General features: G+C 37.0%; 1 protein-coding gene across 1 annotated transcript; it reads right to left on the reverse strand.

The window, feature by feature from the left end:
- On the reverse strand, positions 1-12,685 carry EMC7 (ER membrane protein complex subunit 7). The gene is made up of 5 exons (XM_008581297.1): positions 12,372-12,685; positions 9,245-9,364; positions 3,867-4,005; positions 2,681-2,761; positions 1-472 (listed from the first exon to the last, which is right to left on the reverse strand). The coding sequence occupies exons 1-5, from the start codon at positions 12,602-12,604 to the stop codon at positions 320-322; spliced, it is 726 nt and encodes a 241-aa protein (XP_008579519.1). The 5' UTR covers positions 12,605-12,685; the 3' UTR covers positions 1-319.
- Positions 12,686-14,296: the final 1,611 nt, after the last annotated feature.

Consider the following 14,296-nt stretch of genomic DNA (forward strand, 5'->3'; position numbering starts at 1 on the left):
TTGATCTCTGGATTAAGACATTTTAATATACATAATGTATAGTACTTCATATAATTTATTAATGTCATGTTCTATAAGACACTGTAATTAATTCAGTGACATCAATATGGACCTCATACAGACAAAGGATGAAAGCTGGTTTTTCTTGTGTACCAGGTACAAAACATGTGCTAAAAAGTTAACATATACAACAGTTGTATGAGATCAACTTTTGGGATGACTCAAATTTACAGTAGTTGCTTCACATGGTTTTCCCTCAAGACTTGGATGCCACCCAGTGTTGTCATGTTTGTGCAAATGCCAACTCTGGACTGCCTGATTACCTCCTTTTGCCAGCCCCACTTTTGCCTGTTTTACTGCCGCCGCCGCTAGATTTGCCAGATGATTTTGAAGAGAAGAGTCTTGTCATGAACTCAGAAACATCAGGCAATTCATGGTTAGAATTCAGCATATTCATTGACTGCTCCATCTCCTGCAGAGAGACAAAGCACAATGTGAAAGGCACTGGGGTCCTTCCAGCCATTTAACTCCTAATACTTCCTACGAAGGAAAAAGGAAAGTAGTAGAACAAGTAAAATGTACTGGTTCTGAGCAATGATGCAATGTCATACTCAGTACTACTTTACCTACACATCATTAGTAACCATGTTCCAAATCTCCTTCGTGCTACTAAACATTTTGATCCTTAGTAAATGTCCAATAAATATTTGCCAAGGGTTTGATTCGGCTTATGTTTTCATAAAGGGCATTGTTTTCTGATAATGGATATCTTTGATCATATTTCTGCTATCTTATTTTATGTTTTCTGATTAAAATGCTTTCCTGTTGTTTTAATGAGTATTTTTAAGCTCATGCTTTCTTTAGATGCATATAACCAGAATATTAATCTTTAATTATATATCAAGGTACCAGGAAAGTTTGGGAGATAATTCCAAGACTGGATCCCTAAGTCTTAGTAATAAATCTATGAATACTGTATGGCTTGGGTGACTTCAATTACAGCATCTAAAGCAAGCAACACAAATGTTACAAACAAGTCACTGGCAGGACAGAAAAAGGATCTGGCACTTTCGTTTTGAGTTTTTGTCTTCCTTCTTATTGAGCAAACAATCTATAAAAAAAAACAATATTAATATAATGCCTATTTCATTGGAATTTTATTTGACATTCCAAAAGTGAACTTAAAATTGATTTTACTTCAGACATGCAAGTATGATATTATCTACTATTTCAAGCTGAAACACTATTAGAGTATTAGCTTCGGTTTGTTTCCCAAAGGCAAAATTTTTTCATAGGTTTTAAAGGAGAAAGTGCTTTTCCAAATAAGGCCAGGAAAAGACACATTATAAAAATAAATCAAATATGTTAATATGCCCTATTATTCAAGAATTAAATATATATGACAATAGATTTTGAGTCCCTGCAAAAATATATACAACTCAATTTTTGCATTTGTTCAATTATGAAGCTCTTGAATCGGCTTTTTATAATTCTTACTACGTGCAAACACTTTACAAGGAATGAACTTTCAATCAAATGTGACTTCCGACTTTTCCTTCTACTGGTATCACAGCAAGTTAACTGGCTTAACAGATACAAGGAATGCCTAGGATGTGTTACTTTCTGACCAATACTGAAGCAAAGATGCCAAAATTTAGCAATAAAACATTCTGAAACATCATAAACCTTTCTTTTTCCATGAAGCTTTTTCTGCCTTGCCAGCTTGGCAGAACTTCTAGAGAAATTAATCATCTTAGTAAACATTTTTATTTTATGTATGTCTTATTTTCCCATTAAAAAACAGAAGTAGAAAAACCACAAAAATCCCCTAATGGCAAAAAAAAAAGTATTTTATAAACCCACTCTATTTCCTACATTTAACTACAAGCTTATTGAAGACAGGGACAGCCTATAATTCATTTTTGCATCGCTAGTATCCAGAACCTAGAAATTGATTAATAAATGTTTATTCAGAAATGAATAAGGTGTCAACACATCAATATACTAAATACAATGGAGGACCCTGGAACTCCGAAGATATTGGTTGATGGTTGTTGAATGAAAGAAGTAACTATGGTTTAAAAGAAATTAAGATTCAATATTCAAAAGAGACAAAGTGGTGGCACTAAATTGAAGCATTCTACTTAGCAACTCCTCTCCCCCTTGCAGAACCAGTACAACTTTTGTGGTACAGTTTGAAAGCCACTTTTTCTATTTATCCCCCTTGGTCTACCTGAATTTCTTTTGTGTGTCTGAATACATAAACTGAGCATGTACTCTAAAGAGTTTTATAAAGCAAAGATAGATTATAGGAGCAACCATTTTATAAAATACTTCAATTAAGTATACCAGGATTATTAAGCATTTCAACTATTTAAAAGTTGAGGCACACAAAGAGGACAGAACTAAGGAGAATTTTTTTTGGTTTGTTTGTTCTTTTGGCAGCTAGCCAGTAGAATGTTTTAGCTATAAGAAGACCCGGGCCTTTATCAGGCAGAAGCAATGAATTTATTTGGTCCAATGAAAATGACTAAATGCCAGGAACATAATACTGTTTATGTTAGATTAATTTGCCTTGGGAACTAGGATAAAGTTGAAAAAACCAACCTATCCAGCCACAATGGGACAGACCAAGCATCAGAATATGGTTTAAAAACCCACAGCTGGGTAATTATCTTACCCGTCTCATGTCAGGATCACTTGTGTTGACCACTTTCGGCAAAAGCACAAATATCAACAATGGAAGAACCATCATCATAACCTGTGGAAGAACAATAATTTAAAAAATGTTTTTTCCCCACTTTATAGTTAGTAGAATAAAAACTGCAGTTAACCACAGATAAAGATTCAAATGTTATATGTAGAATAATACCAGCAGCAGCCTCCTCAACTCTACTGAACTAGTTTTGATGATAACAAGATAATCTGTCTATCACAGAGTATCATACAGTGTAAGAGTCTTATCTATGTGTTTAGACTGTATAGACACCTCACTTCATATTTGTGCCACCCACCTACCTTTTTGCAAAGTTTACAGTTTTGATTTTTTGGTTTTTTTCTGAACAGTAAGGGGATCGCAACCCTTGACACGTTGTGGTCTGCACCATGCTCAGCCAGTGAGCGTACCAGCCATCCCTATATAGGATCCGAACCCGTGGCCTGGGCGCTCCCGAGTGAGCCACGGGGCTGGCCCTTACAGTTTTATTTGACATAAGGAGTTTGCAAATGGAAGTATCTATTCATGCTCTTCAATCTGCTGTCTGGCATTGGGATTGGTGATCCTGATGGCCAAATGGACTGCTCTTTCTAGATGACTTTGTGGTTCTTGGAGAAAACACTATATTATCCCTCTCATTAATGAACATCCTTTACAGCCTGCAATATAGTAGTAGGCAACTACTTCACAGATCAGTTTTTAAATACTTGAATTTTAAAACATTTCATCATAAAGTATTTATCCAATTTTGGTTGCACATTTCAAAATAAAACCTACAGTGTGATTCTCACTATATTCTTTTCATTATGTATTCCCCAAACGACTATTTTCCAGAAATCTGCAAATTACTCACAATTATCCTTTCATCCAACAATCTAACCTCAGCTTTCTACCACAAAGGGGTTTGAAGTTGTTGGGGTTTTTTTCTGACCGGTAAGGGGATCGCATTCCTCGGCACGGCGTTGCCTGCACCACGCTCAGCCAGTGAGCGCACTGGTCATCCCTATGTAGGATCCGAACCCGCAGCCTCAGCGCTACCAGCGCCGCACTCTCCCGAGTGAGCCACAGGGCCGGCCCAAGGGTTTGAAGTTTTCAACTGCCTGAAACAAATTAAGAATTAGTAAAATGCTTTATTTTAGCTGATACATACCATTGGGTTCATCAGAAAGTCTGTCCAACCCCATGATTCCCTTTTAATAAAGTAAGAAGGTGGACCCGAAGATTTCATTTGGAGAGGATAGGGCAGTCTGACCACTTCTGATGTTTTGATGTAATTCACATATCTGGCTCTGGTAAAGCAACATGATAAAAGCATCAGTATTTCTACTAAAACATTACTAATTAAAAGAATTGCTTATAATACACAGGTATTAGCAATGCCTTATATTTACCTTCAGCTTTTTCCAAAATGCTTTGGTGTCTAAACTTTTGATCTTGAAAATCTGATCAAAGTAGCTTTGTCTAAAATATTTAGCAAAACATAGAGAAAGAACACTAGACTTGGAATCTTCTTCAACTGTAGCTCTATCACTACCTAGGCCTGTGGGGTTAGACAAGTTCCTTAACTTCTGTTTATAGCAAAAGTTCTTTTGGAATTCTTTCAACTCTCAAGTCCTTTGATTATATTTAGTGATTTATTTATTTTATTACAAACACACAAAAAATGCTGGATTTTATTTTTGATGGCCTGAGATTTACATTATTGGATGCACTCAATTTTTAAGGCTATATTACAGGAAAAATTTATGATTCAAGAATACAAAAAATGCTGGATTTTATTTTTGATGGCCTGAGATATACATTATTGGATGCACTCAATTTTTAAGGCTATATTACAGGAAAAATTTATGATTCAAGAAAGCCCTGCAATGGTGTCATAGATAACACTACCAGAGATGCACTAATTTTAATCAAAACCCTCACCCATGTTCACACATAAGCTATTGTACTCTTTGAAAACTGCCTCCCTCATGTTGTCTTTTTCTTTACCTGTGTTGTATTCTGGGCAATTTTTTTCTGTTCTGTCTTCCAGTTCATCAAACTTCTGTTTAGTTACTTAACCCACCCACTGAGTTTTATATTTCAATGCCTATACTTATGGCAGAAGTTCTATTTTATTCTTCTTTCAAATATGTTGACTACTTTTGTATACCATTTCTTTTTTTTTCCTGCTGGCCAGTACAGGGTATATCATTTCTTATGGCAGTAAGACTTTTATTCGTTAAGTACTTTAAATATACTTTAAACTGTTTTACAGTCCATATCCAATAATTTTACTACCCAAAATTCTTGGAGGTCTGATTCATCTGCTGACTTAAAGTAGATTGTTTTCTTGGGTACTTCAGAAGTTAAGTAGAACTTTATCTACTTAAATACCAAGGGTATTTCATCCCAGAGGGATTCTCCATTTGTCTCTACCAGGAGCCCAGGGATTACAACCAGAGACCACTTTGTTAATTGCTCAGCTGGAATTTCTTGGATTATGCAGGAAGTAATAAATTCATGCCCCAAGTTTCAATGAAGGTAGGACTGTGACTATCATTTTTCAGGGAAGACTTTTTCCCCCAAAGAGCAGGGTCTGACTGGGAGTCTGGCCTTTTGGATTTTAGTACCAAGGGTCAAAGGTGGAACCAAGTCTTAGGTCTAATTCTGACCCCAGGAAAGCCCTACTCTTGCCTCCTACCTGCATACTACTAATAAAATCTAAGTCTTCTGGTTAAAGAATATCAAAGCCTTCTGGTGGAACAGTGTTTTATAGTTTATCCCCTTGGGATTTTTCATACTTTGTGGGGAGCTATACATTTAAAAGGAAATGTTTATCATATTTTATCCAGCATTTCTAACATTTTTTTCATTCTGCCAAAATGTCGGAAATGGAAACTAATTTACTTGCTTATAAAATACTAGTCAAAATATTAAGATCTTATATGAATCCCACTTTGTTATCTACTCTGTCCCATCCCTAATTATTAAAATAATAAAGGCTTTCTTGTTGTTGTTGTTTTTACCTATGCTTCAGGCATCCAACATCAGGAATACGTCTGAAAATAAGAATCCCACTGCTGCAACCAGTTCTTAAATGCTACAGCACGTAGCATTTACTGAAGGTAAAATGGCAAATAAAACTTTATATTTAGAAAAATATTTCTATTTGCTGAGACTACTCAAAATTCAAACAGTAAAAGGATAAAACAGTATTTAGTAGGCAAGTATTCCCTTTTGTTTAACAACTCTCATTCCCTCCTATATTGTGTTTTCAACATATAAAAAAAAGTTTAACCAGTATATATAATATATACTGTAATTTATGTACCTCTCATCTCCAAGGTTGAAATTCTAAAATATGTAAAAAATAATGATATATCCTATAAGGTTTACATTTAACATAATAGAATTTTACCATAATAGAATTTTTGACAGAACAGAATAAATATTTTTAAAAATCTCTATGCTTCTAAAAAGACATGAGGAAGTCACTATCTAAGGAGGTTCATCTACTTTGAAACAACATATTTTTTCCATCAAAAAATATTTATAAACATTTGCAAGGTACTACATTTCATTGACACTTTGCCCTTGCTCTAAATATCCAAAAGAAATATGACCAGAATTTGGACAAAGTAGAATATTCTAAGACAACAATTTAACTTCAAAAATAGGTGTAAAAATAATTTGTTTCTTTTCTTTTTTGTCCTTTTTGAGACCGGCCGCACCGCGCTCAGCCAGTGAGAGCTGTGAGTGCGCCGGTCATCCCTACATAGGATCCAAACCCACAGCGGGAGCACTGCTGAGCTCCCAGTGCCGCACTCTCCCGAGTGCACCACGGGCTCAGCCCAAAAAAAATTTGTTTCTTTTTTTTTTTTTTTCCTTTTTGTCTTTTTTTGTGCCCGGCAACGGATCGCAACCCTCAGTGTCGTGCCCGTACCGGACTGGGACCGGTCACGGGATCGCAACCCTCGGTGTTGCTCCCGCCCCTCGCTCAGCCAGTGAGCGGCCGGTCTGTATGTGGGATCCGAACCCTTGGCGGGAGCGCCACCGCCCCCCCAAAAATAATTTGTTTCTAAAGAAGGTATTTATTAGTGGCATCACAGTATTGGTTTTATGATACCATCAAGAATTTATTATCTTGATAACTGTCTCTATTCACTATACAAGCTAAAAGAGAAAGAAGAAAACACTACCACTACTTGTTCATCAATAGGAGCTGGTTAATAAATAATGGCAAATCCACCAATGGACTAATAATGCAGCTAATATAAAGCATGAGACAGCTCCATGTGTGACTCATTCTATTTGAATTATGACATAATTACATATTACATTTAAAAAGCTTTCATTGTTAAAAAAAAAAAGTAAAGAGGAAAGAAAAACTTTTAGGAGTAAACACTAGCTCAAACATAAATATTATGGTACTAACTGAACACATCTCTATTATGTCAGCTTAATTTTGGGTCTCTACAAATTAGCCTAAATATGCTTGGCACATGCCAAAAAGGTCAGTAACTGGCCAGTTGCTCAGTTGGTTAAAGTATGTTCTGATAAAACCAACGGCCAGGTTTTGATCCCTGTACTGGCCTTCTATAATCAACCAATCAATCAATCAATCAATTACATAAAATAGTTCATCCCAATCCAACAAAAGGCTGATGTGACCTCATCTTTCTATAAGAAATCCTTATGGATTACAGAAAATAATAAACTGTGTTACAGAAGCTGATTTCCATGAATAGAAGCTGTTTGAAATGTTTCTTATTTCGATATCTATTTTAATACTTATTTTAGAATTGAAAAATTTGCCCATTTTTTTTCTGTCTCATAATAGATGTTATACAAATGAAAAGTAATGTTGTTGTTCCTGTTTCAAAATTGTTTATAAGCAATATGTACAGATTTAGACATTAGACAAAATGCAAAAATTTGTTAAATAACCAAATAAATATTAACGTCAAAATAAATGCTTACTGGGAAGCTGATGAAAGGAAATGTTATGAATTGAATGTTTGTGTCCTCCACAAAATCCATATGTTGAAATCCTAACCCCTAATGTGATGGTATTAGGAGGTGGAAATTTTGGAAGGTAATTAAGTTATGAGCCCGCATAAGTGGGATTAGTGTCCTTATAAAAGAGATCCCAGAGAGCTCTCTAGCCCTCTTTCTGCCATACAAGGATACAGGGAAAAGACTGCCATCTATGAACCAGAAAGTAGACCCTCACCAGACACCAAATCTGCTGGCACCTTGATATTGGACTCCTCCAGCCTCCAGAACTGTGAGAAATAAATGTTTATTGTTTAAGCAAAAAAATAAAATAAAATAAAACACATGTACTGACCAGCTGCCAAAAATAAATTAATTAAACTAAATTAAATATAGATCCTTCACCCCCAAAATTGTTTTTGCCTTTGTATCACCTATGCTTTATTATTGCAACATAAAGTAATATTGTAATAGCTCAAAAAAAGAAAACACATTCCTACTTAAAACTGCTTCATTCACTTCTTGGTTAGGTTAGATCGAAGAGGGTGCTATTGCCATGAGACAATAAAAAAATAAAATAAACAAATAAGGGCTAGCCCGTGGCTCACTTGGGAGAGTGTGGTGCTGATAATACCAAGGCCACGGGTTCGGATCTCTATATAGGGATGGCTGGTTAGCTCACTTCGGAGAGTGTGGTGCTGACAACACCAACCCACGGGTTAAGATCCTCTTACCGGTCATCTTTTAAAGTAAGTAAGTAAATAAATAAATAAATAAATTTGTTCTTTTATAATGGAAGGCTAAATCTGAAGACCACAGACATCAACACAACTGTTTCCAACTTCAAATGGATTTTGCTATTCCATACTCACAGCTAAATTAGACCAAAGTTCTTTTCATCTCAGTTTCAAAACACATCTTCACCTATTTAAAAATTCTGAAATTCTTTCCTTCTCTGCCAGCCTCTAATACTGTGTTTTTCATCTTTCCTTCTTATCACAATCCTCCCTTTGAGATAAACTCCACAATATAACCTACTGTTTTCCCTAGAAATACTAAATTTTTATTGCACACTAAATATTCCAGAAAGAAGGAACTACAGAAATTTTTAGAACAACATAGTATCAAATAAGTAGTAAGAGGTATTATCAAAATATCAGATGACAAATAAAAACAGATGACAAAAAAAAGAAAAAAACAGGTGACAAATAGTATTTCCAATCTAGAAAAGTTAAATTATTTCCAACTTTATTAATCACATTTCAATTATAACTTTCACAGTGCTTTTGCTCCTGTAATAAGTAATCTTACCTTTTCTCTATATAATCATATTAAGAGCTTTAAAATAAATTTTAAGAAAGAGCAAGAAGAAGTTCAGCTTTACAACTTTATCAATGTTCAGATTAAAACAACGTAAGGATATTTTAAATGTTTAAAGGAATATCTATAGTTTAAATAAGAAAACTTTTCAACCTACCTATAAATTCTAAAAGGAATATATACTGAGGTATTTAGTAGCCTAACCTTTGGTAAAAATTAAATCAGCCTCACCTCATTTTTCCTTTTGAAGTGATATCCACACGGACAGGATCAAACCTATAAGCTGGAGATATAACTTCCACTACATAAGATCCAGAAGGTATATCATGAACCACAAAACTCCCATCTATCCTGGAAAAATGAAAATCATATTTAGTCACTTCTAATCAACAGCTTAGTCTTTTCTTATGTTTTAAATCATGTTAATTCCCAAATCAATTCCCCAAAACATGACATTAAAAGCAACTTGCAAAAAAACAAAAAACCTAGCAAGAGTTGTCCTATGCTTCAGCTTTCATAATTACACTGAATCGGTTCTAATACTACCTGAGACCATTCCAGAGTAGCAGAGAACCCTGACACAGAAAGTACTTCTATTCCTCTGTGAGTAGGGATGACAGGTAACAGGAGCACAGCTCCTATCCTGAAGCCATGTCTTCATTCAAGGGTATCTATGAATATACATTATTATTACAATATTAGGCTTCCAATTTTGCCAATCTCCCCAACAATTTCTTACTATTAAAAATGGCATTTTGTTCTATTTTTTAACTTGCATTTTGTTGGTTTTCTTTCAAATAATAAAAGGTATTTAAGTATCATTTGTTCCAATTGTTAACAAATAGTCATCCCTCTGTATCTCTGGGGAACTGATTCCATGACCTCCTGTGGATACCAAATTCGCAGATGCTCAAAGCCATGATAGAAAACGGTATAGTATTTGCATATAATTTATGCATCTCATCCAGTACACTTTAAATATCTCCAGATTACTTATAATACCTAATTCAAGGTAAATGCTATGTAGTTATTATACTGTATTGTTTAGGGAATAATGCCAAGAAAAACGTCTGTAAATGATCAATATAGATGCAATTTTTTTTTTCTGAATATTTTCGATCCGCTATTGGTTGAATTCACGGATGTGGAACTCATGAATATGGAGGGCCATCTGTAGTTCCCATTTACTTTGGTTACTTCTTTTCAAATATGTAGAAGTTTGAAATGTTTATGTAGTTAAAATCATCCATTTTTTTCCCTTACTGATTTTTTCTGAACCTTCCTGACTTAGACAATCACCCTATTGCTGGCCAGTTAGCTCAGCTTGTAGGAGAACAATGTTAGAACCCCCAGGTAAAGGGTTCGGATCCCCAGACCTGTCAGATGCCAAAATAAAAGAAAACCATCATATCAAGAGCTGATAATTTCATTTCGCCTACCAAAATCAATTTGTTTGGAAGATAAGAAATTGCCATTCTCAGGGAAAAAGTTTGGGAAAACAATGGTCATAAAAGGATCAGCTGTATCAGATAATTCCCAGTATCATAATAATATGTTAAAATACTGCTTCCTTAATCATTAGGCTCCTTCATAGTTAAGTAAATAATTCATACTGATCACATCCACTATATTTACTAAGAAAAAAGATGAAAAAGTGTTCCTTGTTACTTCAAAGTACACACTAAACTAAACCAGAATTGAAATTATAAACATCATAACTTATTCCCAGGTTGGACATCTGCCATTTGCCCTCCAGATCCAGTTTCCACCCTTCTCCTCTGCAGACTGGAGGAAGGGAAGAAAATGAGCTCAGTATATTTTACCCCCAGCTCTCTCACTGAGAGGCCACCTCTGACTGGCTGTGTCAAGGAACACTGCTCCTCTCAAGGAAGCCCTTTCTTCCCTTCAAGGTTCTAATAACCTTTTCCTCCCTCTGGCTTAGAGGTGATAATAGCCTTGAGGTTGCAAGTTCCAGGGTACTGCACAATCTGGTTATTTCCCTACATCATGACTATAATATTTAATCCTTTCATCAAATTCTTCTTCAACTGCTATATTCTAATTTGAGTACATCTTCTGCTTCTTGACAGAACCGTGATTGAGCCAATTTCAAAACATTTTTCTAGGTCCAGAAGAAAAACAATTAAAATGATGACTGTGCAACAACAAAAATCGGAAATAATTACCTAAGAAAAAGCAAATATATTTTTCATCCTAAAATAAATATTTTACTTAAGAAATATAAAATAACTTTATAATAAAAATTATAAAACTTGGCTTTAAAAATGTATTCTACAATGTGTAGGCATTCTTGGATCCTGACTTGGAAGAACAATTACATAAAAGCATTTCTGAGAAAACCGGGGAAACATAAAAATGGACTGGGTATTAGATGATATTATGGCATTATTTGTTGAATCGATAATGGTAATGTGGGGTTATTTTTAAGTCCTTATCTTTTAGAGATACATGATAACACTTTTACAAGTGAAATTATGTTTAGCACCATTAAAAATATTCTAGAAAAAAGTAAATCGGGTTCAGAGAGGACATGAAACAAAACAGTAGACTGCGTTGAGAACTTAAGGATCCACAAAGCTATTCTGTTTTGGTGTATGTCTAAAAATTTCTATAAAAAAAAGTTCAAGGGCTGGTGAATTGATGATCAGTTGGTTAGAGCGTGGTGCTGCTAATAGGGTTTGATCCCTATACTGGCCAGCCGCCAAAGGAGAAAAAAAAAAAAAAAAGACAAGCGTGATTATGTAAATCCCTCGATGAATTCAAGTGTAAAAAAGAGCAACAACCCCACCCCGAGCAAAAAAAAAAAAAAAAAAAAAAAAGTGATTAGGTACTTCAGAGCCCGTTAATTTTAGAAGCAGTAACATTAGCCTCCCAGTGTATGTCATCCCTAGAAGCCCTCTGGGCTTTGAGAATTCCCACTTGTTTAGCATCTCTCTACACAACATCAAGCTACCGAACGACTAAAATGAGTGCAAAAGCGACCAGGTTCTGGGGAAACCAGATGAGATGCAAAGGAAAGAATCCGACAAGAGACAAATAAGGGTCACCTATCCCCTGGGCCAGGAGTGGTCGTTCCCATAGGGAGCCAAAATGGAGTTGAAAATAACTGACAACATTGCTGCGGCCCTGGGGCGAGCTCCTGCCATCCTCATTTCTGAGGTAAAGGAAAGGGAAAGCGTCCGACTGCCTTCCAACGTCTCCCAGCACAGACCGTTAGCGTCACCCGCCCCTTCACTCTACGACAGCGACATCAGCCCGTCCTGACACTTAGCTCTTCTGGTGGGATTCCCCTCCAGCCTCCATCCCAACCGCTTTCCCCTGCCCTCAGTATGCTCACATAAGGAAGCCGACGTGCTCTTCTCCGTCTACGAGCACTCGGGCCGCCGAAATCCAATCCTGAGGCTTCACCCCTGGAACAACGGCACGCCCCTCGATCTTGAAGCGATCTCCTATGCCGACCCCACTCCTTCCCGATCCCTCGGCAGCAGCCCCGGACACCTCCGAGCTCTGAGCATCCCCTGAGAGCAGCAGCAGCAGGCCTGGAAAGAAGGCCCACAGAGCGGCCGCCATGACAGCAGTTTTCAGCAGTCCGGCCGGCAGGCCCGGAAGCCCTCGGTGACTCCCAGCCGCCGGGGCCGCCGGCTCGATGTCGTCATCACCGCGCGCCCGATCCCGGCGCAAGCTAGTCCTGACCAATCGACTTGCGAGGGGAAGCGAGGAGGCAGGACGGCTCGGAACGCCCGGCGCTCTGGGATGCAGTATGTGTCAAGTGCAGATGAAGAGGGCCGCCCCCAAAGTGAAAGTGGTGAGGAGTGTGTTACTGTGGCAGCCGGAGAGGCCAAGGCCCTCGCGGGAATAAAGGATGATGGAACTGAGAGAAGAGAGGATCTGCACTACTCGCAGTGTCTGCAAATGAGACTACGGCTTCGGGAGAAACAGGTCCAGAAAAGAGCGCTTTAAATACCTGTAGAGACTGCCCGAGAGGTGTAAGATGAAAAGGCACCTATTTGTGAGTGTGTGTTGAAAGGAGATACTGTCTTTGTAAAGAAAACAGCTGGAAAAATACAGAAACTGTTAACTAAGGGTTGCCTCTAGTGGATAGAGGTTGGAGAACGTTTATCTGACCCTACATCATTCGTCCTGTTGTGAGTGCTTTACCATGGGCATAACAGAAACGTTGGTGGGGGGATCTTTACTACAGACCCCTGTCGAAGATTATTGAAGGCAATGCATGTGTTTGACCTCTGCACTCTTAGAGTTAGCTACCTCCCGGGGAAGAGTAACAGAAATAGAAAAAAGAGATGCAAGAGACAAGTACTCTAAGCCCTGGCAGGGGCTAGGGATGCGGCGCCCAAGGCCACCCCTATATTCTAGTCTCCCTGGCATCAGCAACTGCGTTGGGGTACTTTCCCTCGTCTTCTTCTGGAAATGTTATTTCTTCACATTTGATCTTTGGAAGGAGCAGGGCTGCTCATAAGAAAAAACCAAAACAAATTGGGCTTTCTTGTCTGCTAGAGAAGTCTCTTATTTGAGAGGGAACTCGGAGTCTGGGTTCAGAAAGTGAGGGACATTAAGGTTGTTTCCAGTTTTGCTGTTACTAATTTCCTGAAGTGAATGTCTTTCTCCATGTGATTTCCACAGGTATTTGAGGGTACTTCAGAATGTTCATGGAAAAATAGAATGGAAAGGTAATACAAATCTTTCCATGAACTTTTTGAAGTACCCTCACATATGTGTAGTATAATTAGTACTGGTAGAATAACTATTATTCTACTATATATAGGATGCCTTGTTGCTCCATACACTCACCAACAACAGTGTGCTATCAAATGTTATCTTTGCCAAGCGGATGGGTTAAAAATGATAACTCGGTTTTAATGTGTATTTTTCTTATTATAAATGAGATGGAGCATTGTATCAAATGTTTAGAGCCATTTATAGTTCCTTTTCTGTGACTTGCCTGATTTGTATTCTTTGCCCATTTTCTATTGAGTCGTTGCTCTTTTCTTATTGATTTGCAGGGACTCTTTAACATTAGGGAAATTATATCTTTGTGATATGAGTTGTGAATATGTTTTTCCTGGTTCTTTGTATTTTGAGTTCTGCTTTCCAATTTTTCATCCCTCACTTTTTAATAAAGGGTTATAAAATTATTAAAAATAAACAGAAGCTGGGAAAAGGAGGGACTGTTTTTAATGAGCATAGCCCAGAATGAGAAGTGAGTAGTTGAAGACCTTTTTTTTTTTTTTTTTTTTTTTAAAA

Source organism: Galeopterus variegatus, unplaced genomic scaffold (assembly GCF_000696425.1).
Source record: "Galeopterus variegatus unplaced genomic scaffold, G_variegatus-3.0.2 Scaffold2319, whole genome shotgun sequence".
Taxonomy (NCBI): Eukaryota; Metazoa; Chordata; class Mammalia; order Dermoptera; family Cynocephalidae; genus Galeopterus; species Galeopterus variegatus.

Excerpts from the sequence above, each read along its gene's own strand:
- EMC7 (XM_008581297.1), bottom strand. The coding sequence starts at position 12,604 with ATGGCGGCCGCTCTGTGGGCCTTCTTTCCAGGCCTGCTGCTGCTGCTC. Across the intron at positions 4,006-9,244 it reads ACTTCAAAAGGAAAAATGAG|AGCCAGATATGTGAATTACA; the intron begins GTGAGGCTGATT and ends TTGCTTTACCAG. Across the intron at positions 473-2,680 it reads GTGATCCTGACATGAGACGG|GAGATGGAGCAGTCAATGAA; the intron begins GTAAGATAATTA and ends GTCTCTCTGCAG.